At 36.8% G+C, this 20,144-nt stretch overlaps 1 protein-coding gene across 2 annotated transcripts in view; it reads left to right on the top strand.

Annotated features, from left to right (window-relative positions):
- Positions 1-20,144, top strand: part of ZFPM2 (zinc finger protein, FOG family member 2) — a 499,730-nt gene that overhangs the window by 116,871 nt on the left and 362,715 nt on the right. For both annotated transcript variants that reach the window (XM_061123614.1, XM_061123612.1), the window contains exon 3: positions 4,435-4,536. In XM_061123614.1, coding sequence (XP_060979597.1) covers positions 4,435-4,536 — 102 coding nt within the window. The remainder of the gene's footprint in view (positions 1-4,434; positions 4,537-20,144) is intronic.

Genomic DNA, 20,144 nt, shown 5'->3' with positions numbered 1-20,144 from the left:
TTTTATCCTAGTAGTTACTGATGAAAATGATCATGGGTAAATTTGGCCCATATTGAATGAGGGAAAGGACTTCATTCAGTCAACCATCAAACAGGAGGAATATTTTTTGAATTATCTCTTGTTAGCATCTTAAAACTCTGTCTGGATCCTATTTTTGCATCCCTGAAATGTCTTTAGTTTCACCACCTTCAAGCTGCCATTTTTCCTGCACAATAATTTAGCTACTATAATCTTTTTCTTTGGGGAAATGGTTCTCATTTTTAATCTGAAAAAAAAAAAAAATGGTTTTGAAACATGGAGCCCCTGGATATGAAACCTACAGAGTTCAGATTCATTTAAGATTATGCCTCCAAATTTCAGATATTTTATTGGTGCCTTTCTCTGGGAAGCTTCCACAACACCAAGTTTTCATTAAATGTCATGCCTCTGTGCTTCTGTCACCATGAGATCATTAATCGCATGAGGTTGCAGCCTGTACATTTGTCTCTGTCCTAATCTACAGGTTGTATGAGAGAAGAAACCATCTTTGTTTTATATTCTTAGTGCTCAGAGACTCAAAAGTAGTCTTTTAATCAGTTAACTAAGAATGCTTTATATCACTTCTACCTAATAAAGACAGACATCCATAGATCTAAGTCAATTCTTTTAACTTCTAAGTGTTGTGGTTACTCTTCAATATATTCTTCCACACATACATGTTTCTCACTGTGTTTCTGAATACTGTTCCTTCCAAATATGTAATTTGCCAAATATAATATTTTAGAGTAGACTTAATTTCAGTCTCACAAAAAATTGGGTGAAGGGATGTCTGGGATGTGAGTTAAACTGTTATTACAGATTGAGTGAGGGAAAACTCAAGGACCACAGGTCTGACAAAGTGTGTTCATATAAAATAAATATGTGTTCATTACTGTGTTTGTGTTACATGATCATGTCAGTTTCTAGATGCTTCTCCGTCTTCAACAGGAAGGTAGAACTTCAAAATTAATTAGAAGGTTCTCCATGGTCAATGTCATTTCATGCTTTTGGTCTCGAGTTTCTATATCTTATATGATCTCATTTGGGATTATTCATGGACTGCCCTGGTTATTTTTGTCAGTGGCTACCTCTCTTATGCATGAGGCATGTCTCCTTATCTAGATTATATGGTTCTTAAGAGAAAGCTTTTTTTCTTGTTGTTTTTCATATATTTCATTGCATCTTCAAATATATGCCTTGTCAATGTTAATTACTGATTGAATTTTGCATAGCACAGTGTTTTCAACAAGTAAAATATAGCAGTAAAAGTCAGGAAGATTTACTTCTCTCTGTGTATGTAGAATGATATAAATAATAACTGAATATAATACTTAACTTACCCAAGTAGTTCTGATGGAAATTTTACTCTCTGTTCTCTGGGTCCTTGGATGTGTGATTTTTAACAGTGTAGTTTCATGCTTACTTGTTTATCCATCTCTCTGTGACTAAAATTCAACTGTTTTAAGCTGTACATGTCCTTTCTTCAACTAGTGGGATGGGGAGGGGGTAGGGAGGCAAGAAAGGATGTTTTGAAAAGAATGCCAAGCTGATAGGAGATTCAAATTTAACCCCTAACCTTTTACAAACGGATTTGGGTGGTCTACATGATGCCTCTCTGTGCTCCCCCATAACCCTACTGTTCTGCTTGTTAGGGAAAGGAGATGGCTGGGAAGCACTTATTGCTGAAGCCTGAGAACTCTTAGGGGAGATGCCTTATGTGGAAATAGATGTTGTACCTCTAAGACTGTAGATAAGTTGTCCTATCTCTACATCACCTTCCTGATGGGTAAATTTGTCTCATTTGGGCTACATGTTCTCCAGAGTCCTCTGTGATGCTCACATCCCTGTTTCAAGATCACAAAATATGAAGAAAACGCTTAGAAGACATGGATGTTGTTTAAAATATATAGGTTGATGCTCTACTCTTCGCTGTTGGTGGAGGGGGACATTTTCCTTTGGAGACTCCTCTGCGTCAGTGCCTGGAGTTAAACTTCCATTCAGTCTGTGGAAGAGCAAGGAAAACGTCACTCACCTAGGTGGTAGATTCTAGTGTGAATTATAATCCCCATGAAAAATAGAGTGTCAGTAAAGTCAGTATCAGTTCATTTCAATTGTTCAGTTGTGTCCAATTCTTTACGACCCCATGGACTGCAGCAGCCAGACTTCCCTGTCCATTACCAACTCCTGGAGCTTGCTCAAACCCATGTCCATCGAGTTGGTGATGCCATCCTACCATCTCATCCTCTGTCGTCCCCTTCTCCTCCTGCCTTCAAACTTTCCCAGCATCAGGGTCTTTTTGAATGAGTCAGTTCTTTGCATCAGGTGGCCAAAGTATTATTGGAGCTTCAACTTCAGTATCAGCCCTTCCAATGAATATTCAGGACTGATTTCCTTTATGACTGACTGGTTTGATCTTGCAGTCCAAGGGACTCTAAAGAGTCTTCTCCAACACCACAGTTCAAAAGCATCAGTTCTTCAGCACTCAGCTTTCCCTAAACTGGGTCAGACATCCTGGTTGCACTACAGAAGATTTGGTGGTACAGGATATGGTTTTAAGTGACACTGACTTAGTTGGTAACAAAGTTTTCAGGTTTCTTAAATTCTTCCAATATACTAAAAGGCCATGGAGCCTCCTCATGTGTATAGGCTGAGAACCAGTCCTATTTGTGTCTGAGAAGTGAGAGCTGATCTCTAACCCTGATCTCCCAGTTGGCTGGTGCATCTGTGTCCTATGTGACCTACGGAGCACAGAAGATTGACTGTTACCTTACTACTGAGCCTTTGGACATACATTTCTTTTGGCTCTTGGACCATGTCTTGCACTTTCACTAGTTATGAGCTTGCTCTCTAAAATGAGTTTTATGCTCCTTTCAAAAAGGTATTTTTCCATATATATCCTACTATGCCTACCATAGTTCCTTAAACCTGGTAGATGCTCAATAAACATTTTCTGGAGAGGATTTCATTTTGATAATATAGAAAAGAAGAGATAACTCACTTTTCAAAGAGCCTTCAGCTCCAGGCATGGAGTTTGGTGGTATAGGTATGTGTTTTATTCTTTGTTACCCACCAGAGGCAGTACTTCTCTATTAGGCAAATTAAGTTCAGCAGAGCTGTCACTGGATTTCTACATTGTATTTCTTTTTCTTTTTTTTCTCTCTACATTGTATTTCTTTACTTTTATTCTACTTTTTAAATGATTTATTTTTGTTAAGCTATATATAGAAGTAAATGTAAAATGTATGGAGTTTAAACTTCAAAACTAGTATTAACATCATACTACTGTCATTATAATAATAATTGTTTTCTGAAAATTTTGTATTTTCTAGGTTACTGTGAAAGATTTTAAAAATTCAATGTATAATTTATAACAATATAAATATTTAAGTACTATTAATATTAGTGATTTAACAACTGTGTGAAAAATAGTTATTGAATGCTTCAAAGGGCAAGCAATTTGACTTAAAAAATTTAGCATTATTAGATTCAAGGTTTAGTTTCCCTGTTTTTAATTTATATTCTTTTCTTGTCATCACATCACATTTCCTTGTTATTCTGTTTTCTGATTTCTGTTATCCTTATAAATAGGAATGTTTAATATTATTGTTTGCACTGTATTAAAGTCAGTTATTTTCCTTTAAAGCAGCAGTACTTTGTTACAGTATCATTTAAAATGAAGGGACTTACAAAATTAGACTTTTTGCTTTTAAAATGTGGTCATGTTAGTATGTTTCTCATTCTTTGCCATAAGTATATTTTGCTCAAAGTATATTACATTGTTTTTCTTTTTTATGTGAAATGAAGCCTTGATTTTGCAAACCAGCTGTACTTATTCAAGAACAAGTATAGGTTTATAGCTTCCTACATTGTGAAGACTTGAGTGACTGGCTCATCTTATATGATAATCATTCAATTATGACCTTTTTATACCCATTTTTAAAATAAATACAAACAAGTTTTAGTAAGCTTAATGATGGAGACAAAGAAAATCTTCAAAATAACTCACTTTCAACCCAAACACAAATATGTCTTCTCTGCTGCATCTTGCCTTTATAAAAATGTAATTTGGAAGTAAGCAAGTTACAGTTTTCTGTATTGAAAGCAGTATAAAGAATACATACGGATTTTCATTTTCTTCTTCTGTCTAATACTAATAATTCCAAATGAAAAATTTTATGGAAATGTCTTTAGTATTTATAGCAGTTTATTTATTTATGACTGGTGTTGATTTTATTTATTATAAAGCCATAATAGTTATCAAAATGATTAATCATAGACCTGTGTTCAGTATAATGACCATGTATGTAACAATTATATAATTAGACATATGCTAAGGACATCCCTGTAGGAGGATTTGAAGGTCAAATAGAGGGCTTTAATCATGTCTCCTTCTCTCTGTATGTTGGTGTTTTCCAGGTGATGATGAAGGAGTCCAGGAGACAGCAGAATCAGATGGGGACATGCAGTCAGAGAAGCCAGGGCAACCTGCAGTTGAGACAGATGACTGGGATGGACCAGGTAGGACAAAAATGGAAAATCAACCGTCTGTTGCTACTGTCCACTTTTTTTTCCCCTTGAATTTAAATTAAATAATAAAACTCTTACACTCTCATCTCTGAGTTTAAAAAATATGTGTGTATATTTGTTACACAGAAGGCTGAATAAATAACATCATTTAAAGATTTTATCTTTGGTAAACTGTAAAAACCAGTGTTACCTCTCCTTGAAGTTTTCATCTTTGTTTTCTTTCATATTAATGTAAGAATTTAGTCAATTCTACTTGCATTTTCTCTGAACAGATACTTTATGCCATATCCATTCTTTAAACTGGGCATACTTCTAAAGCTTCAAACAATAACAGTACTCCAAAGAAATTCATTTAGTTTAGTCATGTTGTAAGTTATAGATTCAGTCACAGTATGTGTTTAGAAGTTTAGAAAATATTAACAGATACTCCTCTTTGATTCAAGGTTTTGGTAACATTTTCACTTTTACAAATGAAAAATAAATTCAGTTTTAAAGACCTTGATATTTAATTATTTCAAGAAAAAGAAAAACTAACTTAAAATACTCTAAAACACCAACATCATTTTATAAAAGTATATAGTTATAAGAACCCTGTGGATAAAAAAACCTTTATGCCAACTTTATTTGGTGCCAACTAATTTGCAGTTTATGGTATATTTATAAATGGAGACTATTATGTCATAGCGCTTAAGGATATACACGAGTTTTAAAATAGTTTTAGCCATAATTTTCAAAGCAGTAACATTTTTCATTAAGAAAGATCCCTATATTTCAATCACATTTTCACCCTTGCATGACTTTGCAAATTGCTCTCTGTTGTGCATGAAGAAGAGAGGAACTCCAGTGGTAATTTTCTGAAACCAGCAGCTGGAAAATGCAAACAAAAATGAAGATACAATATATCTGATTATTATGATGTCATTTCTAATGTTATTTATGACATATGCAAATGTTTGTATTATGTATACTATAGCATAGTGTTACACAAGATTTTGGATCAAAATGTATTATATTTAAAGTACTATAGTACCAAATTTTAAGCATTTGAAAGAAAATGTGGACATCTGGCATTTTCACCTTATCACATAATACTTCTGTCTCAATATAGGTAAGAATTCCCTTGATTAAAAAAAATAAGAAAAAAACTTTGGAAAAAAGTTTTTGTCCTTGGAGATTACATTTAACTTAAAAAAGGTGGTCAACTTTATGTTGTATGGTTGTTCATTCATGGAATTAAGTATGTATCGGCTACTTAGAAGACTTTTTACATTTAGATTAAATGGCCTTTTTGATATGCCTACCTGCAAAGGGTACATTCTGCATTCTCTCAAAGGGGCAAACTTGGAGGTGGCTGGTTTTCCTCCTCGCTCAAGTCTGGGGCCCACAGTGTTCCCAATGACTTGGAAGTATGTAAGCGAATTTCAAAGGGGTAGTGAATTATTAATCACTTACTGAACACCCAATGGTACCTTTTTCAGGAATGTTTTCCAGAAATAAAGTCATATGTTAGGTAAAAAAGGAGGGGAGCAAGGGTAAAGCATGATAAGATTTTTCACATTTGAGTTATTTAATGTACTTAATGTATCTGGTTTTATTCAGTTGATATCAGTGAAAATGTATATACTCTTTCTGTGGTACATTTGAATATGCAAAAACTTTAAAGGAAAAATGTGCACCTCCAAGCAGGTATACCTAGAGGAAATCCATCCTTTGTATGTTGTAAAATCAGTAACACATTTTCCCCTATAGGTGTTCTGAAAAATAAAGGGGAGTTTATTATTTTGACATCCTCTGATTAATGAAGTTGATTCATAACAAAAGATTACCTATTAGACATGTATCTTTTAAGGTATAACATTCATTGCTTTCCTCCAATCAGGAGGAACTATACAGGATGTTTCTGGACTTTTCCTTTTGCATGAATAGTGATTACATCAGCCATGCTCACGCTCAGTTGTTCAGTCTGTCTTGACTCTGCAACCCCTTGGACTGTAGGCCGCCAGGCTCCTCTGTTCATGAGATTTTCCAGGCAAGAATACTGGAGTGGGTTGCCGTTTCCTCCTCCAGGGGATCTTCCCAACTCACGGATTAAATCCACGTCTCCTGCATCTCCTGATTTGCAGGCGGATTCTTTTTACTGCTGTGCTCTGGGAAAGCCTAATTACATCAATATTTTTACCCATATTTTTGTTTTTCAGAAAAAATATTGGTATTTCACTACTGTATTAAGGAGAGGAAGTTTTCGAGGTTTCCATACATGTTAGAAAATGAGCTCTGGATTCTAAAGGTTTAGGTTCAAATTCTGGATTTGCTGCTCACTTGCTGAATAATTTTTGGCAAATTGCTTAGTCTCTCTGTGCCATTATTCTGATTTGTTAAAATGTGGAAAGTGATATTAATGCCTCTTAAGGCTTTTGTGAGAATTAAACCAAACTGTGCACATAAAGTGCTAATGATCATTATTATGGCTTTGACATTGTTGAGACTTGAAGCAGAACCTTTAAAAATTCTTTTTGGCATTTTTTTAAAGTTCAGTAGTATGTCTGATACAACAAGGGTAAGCTTTTGTAATGCTAAGCACATAGTTTTGAATTTAGCCATAAACTGTCAGTTAAGACATGAGGTGATGAGTCAGGTATGATTTCAAGGTCTTCTAACTTTAAGAGGACCTCCCACCCAGTTCTGACAGTCACCCTAAGATGAACAGAATAGAACTAGAAATAGAATAGAATAGAAATAGAATATTTCTCTAAAAATAGAACAGAATCTAAGGACAAGGAAATTATCTAAAGAATTTGAGGCACAGAGCTGACATCATTTAAGATGGATCAGGATTTACCTTATTTTTGAAGTTTGATTGAAGACAACTCCACAACTTTTCTTGATGGCTTAATTCCATAATGAATCACCTTCTATCTAAAGTGTTCTATTTGTATCAAATACAGATTCCCCAGTGCAATTTTTCCCTATTTGTTGTTCATCTGAAAGGCACATTTAGTAATTGCTTGTACCTCTGCTAACTCGGAAAGATGGAACCTAAACAATCTTTGGGGCTTTCCAGGGGGCTCTAGTAGTAAAGAACTCACCAGCCAATGCAAGAAACTTAAGGGATGCTGATTCGATCCCTGGGTCAGGAAGATCCTCTGGAGGAGGGCATGGCTACCCACTCCAGTATTCTTGCCTGGAGAATTCCATAGACAGAGGAGCCTAGTGGGCTACTATCCATGGGTTCGCAAAGAGTTAGACACAGATGAAGTGACTTAACATGCACGCATGCAAGCAATCTTTAGAAAAATTATCTTCCATTTGTAAAGATTTCTGATGGTGAAATTCCTTAATGTTTAAATACTTGTGACTCTTATTTGAATAGTCTTCAATTTCTTATGTGTTTTTCATATTTGTGTGGAGTGCTAGACTCACACTAAGCTAATAAAGTTGAGGCCAATATAAAAGTCATTACCTCATTATTTCAATATTTCACACATCTGTTTGCAACTTTCATTCTTCTTTCTTTTCTCTCAAGAAAATTACCCTGATACTACCTTGCTCAGAATCTAGTTCAAATGATAGTTGTTATCCACTGTTCTTCCTTTTCATCTGCATTTGCCTATACCTCACTTCAGAGGGTAAAGAATCTGCCTGCAATTCAGGAAACCTGGATTTGATCCCTGGGTTGGGAAGATCTCTTGGAGAAGGAAATGGCTACCCACTCCAGTATTCTTGCCTAGAATTCCATGGACAGAGGAGCCTGGTGGACTTCTGTCCATGGGATCGCAAAGGGTCGGACACTTACTTCATACCTTTCATATCATTTCAGTCTTCTTTTTAAGTCGGTGCCTTTTCTTTTATCACCCTCACAGGTAATTCAGTCTGCCAGTACTCATACATTTAACTACTTAATGAACAAACATTGTACACTAAAAAGCTGAAAGGTGCTAGAGAGAAGTCCAAACATGTAACATGATGCTGTCAATAAGCTCTTGTTTTTATTGAGGTATAGTTGATTTACAATGTTGTGTTAATTTCTACTGTGCAGAAAAATGAATCCATTAAACATTCCTTTTTATATTCTTTTCCATTCTGATTTATTACAGAATATTGAATATAGTCCCCTGTGCTATACAGAAGGACCTTGTTTATCCACTCCATGTATAATAGTTTGCATCTGCTAACCTCTAACCTCCCCCTTGGCAACTATAAGTTTATTTTCTATATATATGAGTCTGTTTTGTAAATGAGTTCAGTTGTATCATATTTTAGACTCCACATGTGACATTATATAAGTGACTTCCACATCTGATTTCATTTAGTATGATAATCTCTAGTTCCATCCATGTTGTTGCAAATAGCAGTGTATCATTCTTTTTTATGGCTGAGTAATGTTCCATTCTGTACATGTACCACATCTTCATTATGTGACCTTCTGTTGATGGACATTTAGGTTGTTTTCATGTCTTGGCTATTGTAAATGAATGGTGCTGCTATGAACTTAGGAGTCCTTGTATCTTTTTGAATTATAGTTTTGTCCAGATTTTTCCCAGGAGTGAGATTTCTGGATCATATGGAAACTCTATTTTTAGTTTTTTGAGGAACCCCCATACTGTTTTCCATGGTGGCTGCACCAACTTACATTCCCAACAGCAGTGTAGGAGGGTTTCTTTTCTCCACACCCTCTCCAGCATTTGTTATTTGTAGACTTTTAAATGATGGCCATTCTGACCAGTATTCACACTGTCATTTTGGTGCCGTTTCTCTCCTTTAATATTCTTTAATTATCCATATATTACAGTTAGGTATGATGCAGTAATTAAGGGAGTATTGAACTGCCAGAACATGATCTTAGTTTTTTGAATGTTGAGTTTTAAGCCAGCTTTTCCACTCTCCTCTGTCATGTTCATCAAGAGACTGTTCAGTTCCTCTTCACTTTCTGCCAGTAGAGAGGTGGATTTGCATATCTGAAATTGTTTATATTTCTCCTGGCAGTCTTGATGCCAGCTTGTGATTCATCCAGTCTGGCATTTCTCATGATACATTGGGTTAGTTACTAACTCTCCGAGGGCTCAGTTTCCTTATTTATAAAGTGGGACTAATTGTAATTACTACATCATTAATGAGACTTTCTATGTAAAACATGGAGATCACAGCTTCGTAAGTGCTCAATAGATAGCTGTTAATATTCCTTTTAGTATCATTTTGGCAATTGTGCCTTAGAAGCCATTATAATGCCTTACAGATGATGAGCTCACATTTGTATAGTGAATTAACCTTGCCATATTTTGCTATTAGAAATCATCATAGGGTTATATTAACTATGTTCTAGTCAACTGGGTTTAAAACATAATTCAGTAAAAGAAATTTTAATGTAAGTAAATTTTCAAAAATAAATGTTAAGCATAAAATCAGATATGTGTACTTGTTGCATCTGGACTAAACATTGGTCAAGAAATCTGTAATGTCACCTCCTTTCAGTTGCTTTTCAATAATGTGAACGCATGCGGAGGACAAGGCTAGTTGTGGTCTGTGCCTGAAATTAAACTGTGAAGATGGGGACTGTTTTGTGCAAAGTGGAATGGCAGCTGGGAGACTACTGTGAGGAAGCACATACTAATGATACAGAGGTTTTTTTTTTTTTTTTTTTTCCCCTTTACTAGTCCAAAGAAGGGCTTGGAGATTACAGTTCTGATTTAGTTTCCTTTTTGATTGGGAAAATGTGGTAGATATAAGATCTGGGAAATGCCATTTGAAGTAAATTAACAGAAACCTATGAAACATAGTTAACCATAGATATAGTCTGACAGTAAGAAGAATATTGTGAGAAGCGGAGGAAATCGTAGAATGACTGTGTATTACTCTGACAGTGAATTGGTATTATCTCTGCTATCAGATAATGCAGTTATCATTAATTTTCACATTTGCATTTCAATCTTTGGAAGGAAATGACTCTTGCCGGATGAAGATAAGAGCTCTGTACCACTATAATGAACCATCATTTTATCCCAACTCTTTGTGTCCATATGAAAATGAGGCAGGGAGGAGTGTGTGTGTGGTGGGGGGGTTAGAAAAACATTATAGCAAAGTGTCAAAAATTGCTACAGACTTTTGAGCCCCTTCTGAAACAAGAGGGGGTCAAAATAAATCTTCTACAGTATAGTTAAGTGGATATCGGATTAAGGATGAAAGCCTTACTCTTTGTAGAATGGAATGTCACATAAACACAGTGAAAAAGTTTTCTTTATCTTATGCCTTTACTCCAATTTGCACTCTGATATAGAATTAGAACACACATAAACCTAACCAAAAAAAAAGAAAAAGTTAGATTGAAGGCAAAGGACTTATGATTATTGTTTGGAAAGAGATGTCTTTGAGTAATAAAGAACTGTATAAAATATACCAGTTTATCATTATTATTCTTTCTTCAGATGTACAACAATGAGAATCAAGGATATTTAAATAATGGCTTGTTTTAGAATATGCAAATACCTGATTTGTTTGCACAACTTTAATTGAGAAATTCAAGTTAAAGGATAATGAGCTGAGATTAATTTATTTTGGACCTTTTCTTTCCAGTGACTTTTTCCTCAAACAGACTCCTGGAAAATAAAATACAATGTCAAGCTTTATAAATATAGCATGATCCCAGAAAAATATATGACAACACGTATTTTCCTATCCTGGACCCTACTCTCATGGCGAAATTCATCAATTAATCTTTTACATTCGAAACTCCCTTCATTAAACTAAAATTTCCACCCTTTCTATGAAACTTACTGATTGAGACTGTTGTGGGTTAAGTCAGGTCCCCTCGTAATTCACACGCTGAAGACTTAAATTCCAAATTCTCCAAAGAGTGTGGTGTTGTTTGGAAATAGGGTCATTAAAGATGTAGTTAGTTAAGACAAGGTTGTACTGGATTAGGGCAGGCCATAAATCCAACATGACTGGTATCCCTATCAGAAGGGGAAATTTAGAGACAGACCACATACACAGGGAGAACATTGTGAAAATGAAGGCAGAGATTGAGGTGATGCTCCTACAAGCCTGAAGATTGACAACAAATCACCAGAAGCTAGGTAAGAGGTATGGAACAGATTCTCTCACAAAGCCCCCAAAGGAATCAATCTTGCTGAAGTTTGATCTTGGACTTGTAGACTCCAGAATTGTAAGACAATACGTTTCTGTTATTTAAACTACATGGTTTATGGTACTTTGTTATAGCAGCTCTAGTAAACCAATGCAGAGACCAGGAGTTAGAATCATGTGGGCAGTCATTATATGCCTGCCAAATATATATGTTATTGTAATTTTTAATTGATTTTAAATATTGTCTAAACCACTTAAATATATTTGCAAACTATGACATTGTTTCTATGGCAACCATATTGAAACCTTCAAAAGACTGGGTAAAGAGGAATAACTAAAACATTTAGGTGTGGACAAAGTAACTTAAAGAAGTGGGGAGAAAATCATAAAAATATTGTAAGAATCTATTGTAGATGGCTTTGCAAGTGCTTTCACATCCTCACTGTACTCTAATGAAACAAACTAGAAATTGTAGATGAAGCATTTGAATGATATTTATGAAACTGGAGGACCGATCAGTGTACTCATAGATCCAATACAGTGAAAGATCTAGGCCTTACATCAAATGTTTATTAAATGTGCTTTTGTATATTATAATGTACTCTATATTATAATACTTTTATTATTTTGTATATATATATAATACTTCTAATATAATAATCTATATTCTATAAGTAATATAATACTTCTATTATTATTTAAAAATCATTCCATGGTTTGGTTGTTTTGATTAACTACTCACCTCAATTTTGTCCAATAATAGAATTTCTACTGTGTACCTTCCTCCTGAGTCATAATTTGCTTTAGAATTCTTCTCAACATGCACTCTAGGAAGACATTTGTCAATAGAGTATGAGAAAAACCTTTGATATCCCTTTTATAAAGAAGGTCTGCCCACAGTGGGGGAGACCTGGGTTCAATCCCTAGGTCGGGAAGACCCCCTGGAGGAGGGCGTGGCAACCCACTCCAGTATTCTTGCCTGGAGAATCCCATGGACAGAGGAGCCTGGAGGGCTACAGTCCATAGATCGCAAAGAGTCAGACATGACTGAACAACTAAGCACAGGATATCTCTTTGATAACTCTTTTTATTGAAACATATGCATTAGATGTTTATCTTGGCACAAGATTTTTTGGAAAATTGTTTTCCTTGACTCAACATTGTGTCTGGAAAGATACCTAAAAATATGACTGACTATTAAATCTAAAAATTTGAAAGAAAACCTAAACTGTGTAATTATTTGCTTTTCTTTTGTCTGGTTCAGAAAGGGACTTAATAAAGCTCTGAAGAGTAAGTAAAGACCAACACAGGGATGAACACTAGAAGCAGAAGTAGTTTAAAATGATGGAAAATAAAAGCAAGCACATAGAGACATGCACACTTGCTATTAACGGGCCACAAACTGAAACTAGATTACTACTCAGTTCAGTTCAGGCACTCAGTCATGTCTGACTCTTTTTGAGCCCCATGGACTGCAGCACGCCAGGCCTCCCTGTCCATCACCAGCTCCCGGAGTTTACTCAAACTCATGTCCATCATGTTGGTGATGCCATCCAACCATCTCATCCTCTGTCATCCCCTTCTCCTCCTGCCTTCAATGGTTCCCAGCATCAGGGTCTTTTCAAATGTTCTTTGCATCAGGTGGCCAAAGTACTGGAGTTTCAGCTTCAACATCAATCCTTCCAATGAAAACTCAGGACTGATCTCCTTTAGGATGGACTGGTTGAATCTCCTTGTAGTCCAAGGGACTCTCAAGAGTCTTCTCCAAAAAACCACAGTTCAAAAGCATCAATTCTTCAGTGCTCAGCTTTCTTTATAGTCCAACTCTCACATCCATACATGACCACTGAAAAAACCATAGCCTTGACTAGACGGACCTTTGTTGGCAAAGTAATGTCTCTGCTTTTTAATATGTTGTCTAGGTTGGTCATAACTTTCCTTCCAAGGAGTAAGCATCTTTTAATTTCATGGCTGCAGTCACTATCTGCAGTGATTTTGGAGCCCCCAAAATAGTCTCTCACTGTTTCCACTGTTCCCCCATCTATTTGCCATGAAGTAATGGGACTGGACACCATGATCTTAGTTTTCTGAATGTTGAGCTTTAAGCCAACTTTTTCACTCTCCTCTTTCACTTTCATCAAGAGGCTCTTTAGTTCTTCTTCTCTTTCTGCCATAAAGGTGGTGTCATCTGCCTATCTGAGGTTATTGATATTTCTCCTGGCAATCTTGATTTCAGCTTGTGCTTCCTCCAGCCCAGTGTTTCTCATGATGTACTCTGCATATACGTTAAATAAGCAGGGTGACAATATATAGCCTTGACTTTTCCTATTTGGAACCAGTCTGTTGTTCCATGTCCAGTTCTAACTGTTGCTTCCTGACCTGCATACAGATTTCTCAAGAGGCAGGTCAGGTGGTCTGGTAGTCCCATCTCTTTCAGAATTTTCCAGTCTGTTGTGATCCACATAGTCAAAGGCTTTGGCATAGTCAATGAAGCAGAAATAGATGTTTTTCTAGAACTCTCTTCCTTTTTCAATGATCCAATGGATGTTGACAATTTGATCTCTGGTTCCTCTTTTCTTTTTTTTGGTTCCTCTTTTCTAAATCCAGCTTACTATAAGATTATTTAAAAGGGTAATATTGATTAACAGATAAAATACATTTCTTATATTCGGTAGTTAAATTTAGATCCTTGAATAAATTCAGGTTCAATATTGTAGGCAACAGTGCTATATATATATTCTGGTGCCTTCCAATGCATCATATCAGTAAGAATATACAGGCCAGGCCTCTGTTCCACTTGTGATGAGTTTATTGTATCAAGTGGTTCAGGTATTTTCACCTCCATCTATTGTAAAATTTCCTATCAACTTTTCACCTAATGATTACTGCCAGGATAATGTATATCATTAGGGCTTGCAAAATGGTGCCTTTCACATTTTTATCATTCCTTCTGTTTTATTGGTGGTGGTGGTTTTGTCGCTAAGTCGTGTCTGACTCTTGTGACCCCATGGACTGTAGCCTGCCAGACTCCTCTGTCCATGGGATTTCCCAGGCAAGAATATTGGAATGGGATGCCATTTCCTTCTCCAGGGTCTGTATTATTAACTAACATTGTTACCTTCTAAAAAATCTTTCCCTCACCTACTATTCAGTTACCCCTAAATACTATTCATAAAGGAAAGAGTGTTTAATTCTTTCCCATTACATATCAATTTGCAGAATAGTAAAGAATGGTAGAAGGCTGGTAAAATAAGCTGTAAACTATTGTTGGATTTAAATTCAAGATCTGTGTGAAGACGTGATACATATCAGCCACATACTGAGAATTACATTAAAAATAAACTACTTGTAGTAAAATATGAATAAAAGATAGAAGAAGGACAGTAGACATAGAAATACAGCAGTAGTCTTATCAAGAGGTGATCATCCGGCTTCACATAATGTATTTTGCTCATTTCTTTAAATTTTATTATTTCAACTTTTATTTCCTAAGAACTGGGATTTTATGTGTGGATTTCTTTTGAGTTTTATCATGTTAATGTAATTGATATGCTAAATTTAATAATAATATATAAAAATTTACTGTAAATGTGGTGTGTTGGAGGTATGCTTTCCCTTTTTTTCTAATAATAGTTCCTAATGTGTTACTTTTATTCTTGTTTAAGCCTCAGGAATACACTTGGACCTTGGGGGTTGTTATATCTTTGTTTTCATAATAAACTCCTACACTGTTTCTGAGATTGATTCTTGGAGCAAGCAACTCACTCATAAATATAATTTGCATATGCCTGCCAGATCATGTACTTCTTCCCCTGCACCTTAGCAGACCCACATTGAATTAATTAATTTAATTAGTTCAAACACTTATTGAAGAATAACTGTGTGCCAGACTCCAAGGATAAAATGATGGCTTGGCTCAGACTACCTTCAAAAAGCTCGGAGTACAAGAAGACAAATGATGAGGTAATTGAAATCGATTTCTAAGGATTCAGTTGGAGAGGCGCATCCCGTGTGTAGTGGTGGCAAAGGGGAGGAAGGTCATCCAGTGTGGAGCAGGAGGGTGCGAGGAGAGTGTGAGCCGTCAGCTTTCAGAGACGGTAGGGAAGCGTTGCTGATGCAGTTGGTGAGACATAAAGCTGATGAGATGAAACAAGCAGTGGTAATCTCTTCAGTCATCCCAGGGACAGCGTGACAGATACACACTGGACACACTTCAGTTGTTAATGATAGGAAATGCTTAGTTGTTTGCAAAATTACATATATTTTATATATTAAGTATAGTAAATGTGCTGCCATTTTGCCTGTATAGAAGCTTCCATTTTTCCTGTTAAATCTGCCCTACTGTACCACTGCTTTCTAGAAGGCACTGTCCTTCCCTCACTCTTGGGCTTTCTGAAAGATAATGGAAACTAAAGTATCCCCAAGTCATGCATGGGAATCTATACTGAAGAATAGTTCCATCTATAAACTGTTGTACAATAGCAGCTAAAGAACTTGGTAAAAGGTCAGCTAAGAAAAAAATAAAGAAACCCTATTGTTATTTTAGCCATCTACTGGAAATCGAGCAGCAAAGCAGGGTATGTAGTAGCCCAACTGGTCTTGCCTGTTGTTTGGAAGTGGGGTTGACTCTTGGAGGTTCTTGGAGAATTTGGGGGTGGAATAAGAAAGCAAGTCTCAATGTGGAAATTCTAAGCTTTTTGCTAACAGCAGAGTTGTACTTGGTGGACTTCCCTGTAGGCTGTATTTTAAGGGTCCTTAAAAGAAAATTTCTAAGTGCTGCATATTTTAAAAAAATTATCGAATACATTGTCACATACAGGAGAGTAATGAGAATAACATATTTGATGCTAAGCATAGTTTATATTAGGGTAAATACACGAGAATCAAAAACCTTGAGTTTTCATGGCAGAATCTCTTGATGTTAACAAGAAGTATAACATTCTTTTGAACTGACATTCTGAGTAAAAACAGTCATAAGCCTTCCTGATTGAATGGAATTTTAACAAATTCTTTTTTTTTACAGTTAATTTTTCATATGAATTAATCAGCATTGTTTCATTTTTGAGCATTGTATTAATGTAAAATAAAATGAAGAATACACAATTATAATAAGGATGGAAACATGACATTTTTTACAGAATTAAGTAAACTATAAACCAGACGAAGAATATGAAATGGCTGAGAATGTGAGACTGGCAGCATTTCTTTTAGTGTGTATTTTAAGTAAAAAGTGAATTATTTAAGTTTATAGTGAGGGCCTGGCAACCCACTCCAGTATTTTTGCCTGGAGAATCCCATGGACAGAGGAGCCTGACAGGCTACAGTCCACAGAGATGCAGAGTCAGACTCGACTGAAGTGACTTAGCACATAAGGTTTTTAAATTTTATTTTCTATGTAGAAGCAATGCCAGCTCACCAAAAGAAGAGAAAAACGAGTGGAAGTCATTTTCAGCCATAAGAGTGTTTGTTATTTCCCTCTACCCACTTTTCCTTATATGCTTTCCAAGAAAATTACTATTTTAGTAATTTTCATTACTCTGAGAATTTAATGAAAGGGGGACATTGGATATATAAATAGCAATTGCTGTTATATAATTACTGCAATAGTTGTTAAACAGGGTGATAAATGATATAACATTTTAAAATATTACTCCTGCAATTTCTAATCCTATAGCTGGAAATAATGACTTCTGAAAACCATTTTGTTGTAAAAGAAGTCAGTTGAGTAGCCTTTCTTAATTATGCAAATAGAAGAGCCAGGATGTTTCAGACTGGGTGTGGGAGCGCTTTGTCTCCTTAGGATGCATACTTCCTATCTTGTCATCTCACAGTTCTCTGAGAGAGCAAGGAGATGGGGGCCGATTTACACATGCAGCCTGTGGAGCTCTCTGTGTGGCAACCAACCACACTCTCCCACTTCTTCCCCGCATTGCGGTTTACTTTAGTCTACTCAGGCTGCCATAACAGAATATCACAGACTCAGTCGCTTAAATGACAGAAGCTTTTTTTCTCACAATTCTGGAGACTGGAAGTCCAAGATCGAGGTGCCCACAAAGTTCATTTCTAGTGAGACTTCTCTTCCTTGCTTCACCACCTTTTCAGTGTGTTTGCACACAGCTTTTTCTCCGTGTGTATGCACTCCTGATGTCTCTTCCTATTCTTATGTGAATACCAATCCTGTTGGTTTAGGGCCCTACACACTTATGACCTCATCTCACACGTTCAAAATTCTCCAAGCCAGGCATCAATAATACATGAGCCGGGAACTTCCAGATGTTCAAGATGGTTTCAGAAAAGGCAGAGGAACCAGAGATTAAATTGCCAACATCTGTTGGATCATCGAAAAAGTAAGAGAGTTCCAGAAAAACATCTATTTCTGCTTTATTGACTATGCCAAAGCCTTTGACTGTGTGGATCACAATAAACTGTGGAAAATTCTTAAAGAGATGGGAATACCAGACCACCTGACTGACCTCTTGAGAAATCTTATGCAGGTCAGGAAGCAACAGTTAGAACTGGACATGGAACAACAGACTGGTTTCAAATAGGAAAAGGAGTACGTCAAGGCCATATACTGTCATCCTGCTTATTTAACATCATAAGAAATGCCGTGCTGGATGAAACACAAGCTGGAATCAAGATTGCTGGGAGAAATATCAATAACCTCAGATAGGCAGATGACACACCCTTATGGCAGAAAGAGAAGAAGAACTAAAGAGCCTCTTGATGAAAGTGAAAGAGGAGAGTGAAAAAGTTGGCTTAAAGCTCAACATTCAGAAAACTAAGATCATGGTATCTGGTCCCATCACTTCATGGCAAATAGATGGGGGAACAGTGGAAACAGTAACTTTATTTTGGAGGCTCCAAAATCACTGCAGATAGTGACTGCAACCATGAAATTAAAAGATGCTTACTCCTTGGAAGGAAAGTTATGACCAACCTAGACAACCTATTAAAAAGCAGAGACATTCCTTTGCCAACAAAGGTCCGTCTAGTCAAGGCTATGGTTTTTCCAGTGGTCATGTATGGATGTGAGAGTTGGACTATAAAGAAAGCTGAGCACTGAAGAATTGATGCTTTTGAACTGTGGTGTTTTGGAGAAGACTCTTGAGAGTCCCTTGGACTACAAGGAGATTCAACCAGTCCATCCTAAAGGAGATCAGTCCTGAGTTTTCATTGGAAGGATTGATGTTGAAGCTGAAACTCCAGTACTTTGGCCACCTGATGCAAAGAACATTTGAAAAGACCCTGATGCTGGGAACCATTGAAGGCAGGAGGAGAAGGGGATGACAGAGGATGAGATGGTTGGATGGCATCACCAACTCAGTGGACATGAGTTTGAGTAAACTCCGGGAGCTGGTGATGGACAGGGAAGCCTGGTGTGCTGTGGTCCATGGGGTCACAAAGAGTCGGACACAACTGAGCGACTGAACTGAACTGAACTGAACCTTAATTACTTCCTTAAATGTCCTAAGTCCAAATACAGTGACATGGGGAGATAGGGCTTCAACCCATGATTCTTGGAAGAGAGACAATTTGGGTCATGAATAGTGAATAGCAGGTTCGATTGTTTGAGTTTTACCAAAGTCTACTGGCAGGGAAAGGACATCTTGGAAAATGGACAATTTGTGAAGAGCAAGCAAAGCCAGGAGTCAGCCGTAGGGCTTGAGGTTTTAAGAGAGAAGGCTATTTTTAAGAGAGAGGGCTTTCCCCCCCACCCTTTGTTCCTAAATATGGAACTCTTTGTGAGACCGGCTAACATGTCCTGGGATCCTACTCTGGAGAAGGATGGCTGATCTGAGATGTGATATGAATTCAGTGAACTGAACCCTGAAGTCTAAGGCAGAATGCCATGGAAGACTGTAGAAGACTTGAGTCCACTTGGGTGTTTCCTTAGCGAAGACGGGGAGTCCACCATCCTGTGTGGGACCCATGTGCAATAATGACCCCGAGGAATAGAAAGCAAAGCAGGGACTCCAGTGGCCTAACTGGTCCCTTGGAATTCAGAGGTATGGTTGGCTCCTGGGGAGTTCTTGGAGGTTTTGCAGGGAATGAAGGAAAAGATCTCAAGAAGGAGAGGCTTAACTTCATGTTGATAGAGATTTTACCCCAAGTTGAAGAATGAGGACATATAAGTCATGGGAGAACATAAAGAAAGTCCAGGGAAACTCTGGACTGGGAGGCCAGTCAAGGCCTCTTTACTTCTAAGTATGGATGCATTTAACAGCTGGAGGGAGAGAAGAGGAGAAGAACATTCCAACAGCCCAGGCTGAGGGAGCATGACATACCTGCATTAGTAGAGATGGTGCATTGTGGTTAGGAGTGAGGTAGGGATGCACATTGGACAACTAGGCAACAGCGTATTGCAAGAGTTTGGATCAGAATGCAGTAGGGATCTGGGTCATAAATGTTGCCAGCATCATTAATATTTGTGTTCAAAGTAGGTTTAAAGAGGTAAAGAAAGAAGCAGGGATTTCTCCTACCCCTGAAATCCCAAGCACAAGAAAACAGTGATCTGG

This window comes from Dama dama, chromosome 21 (genome assembly GCF_033118175.1).
Source record: "Dama dama isolate Ldn47 chromosome 21, ASM3311817v1, whole genome shotgun sequence".
Taxonomy (NCBI): domain Eukaryota; kingdom Metazoa; phylum Chordata; class Mammalia; order Artiodactyla; family Cervidae; genus Dama; species Dama dama.
Note: the sequence above shows the minus strand (reverse complement) of the source record. Positions and strands in the feature narration are given on the sequence as shown.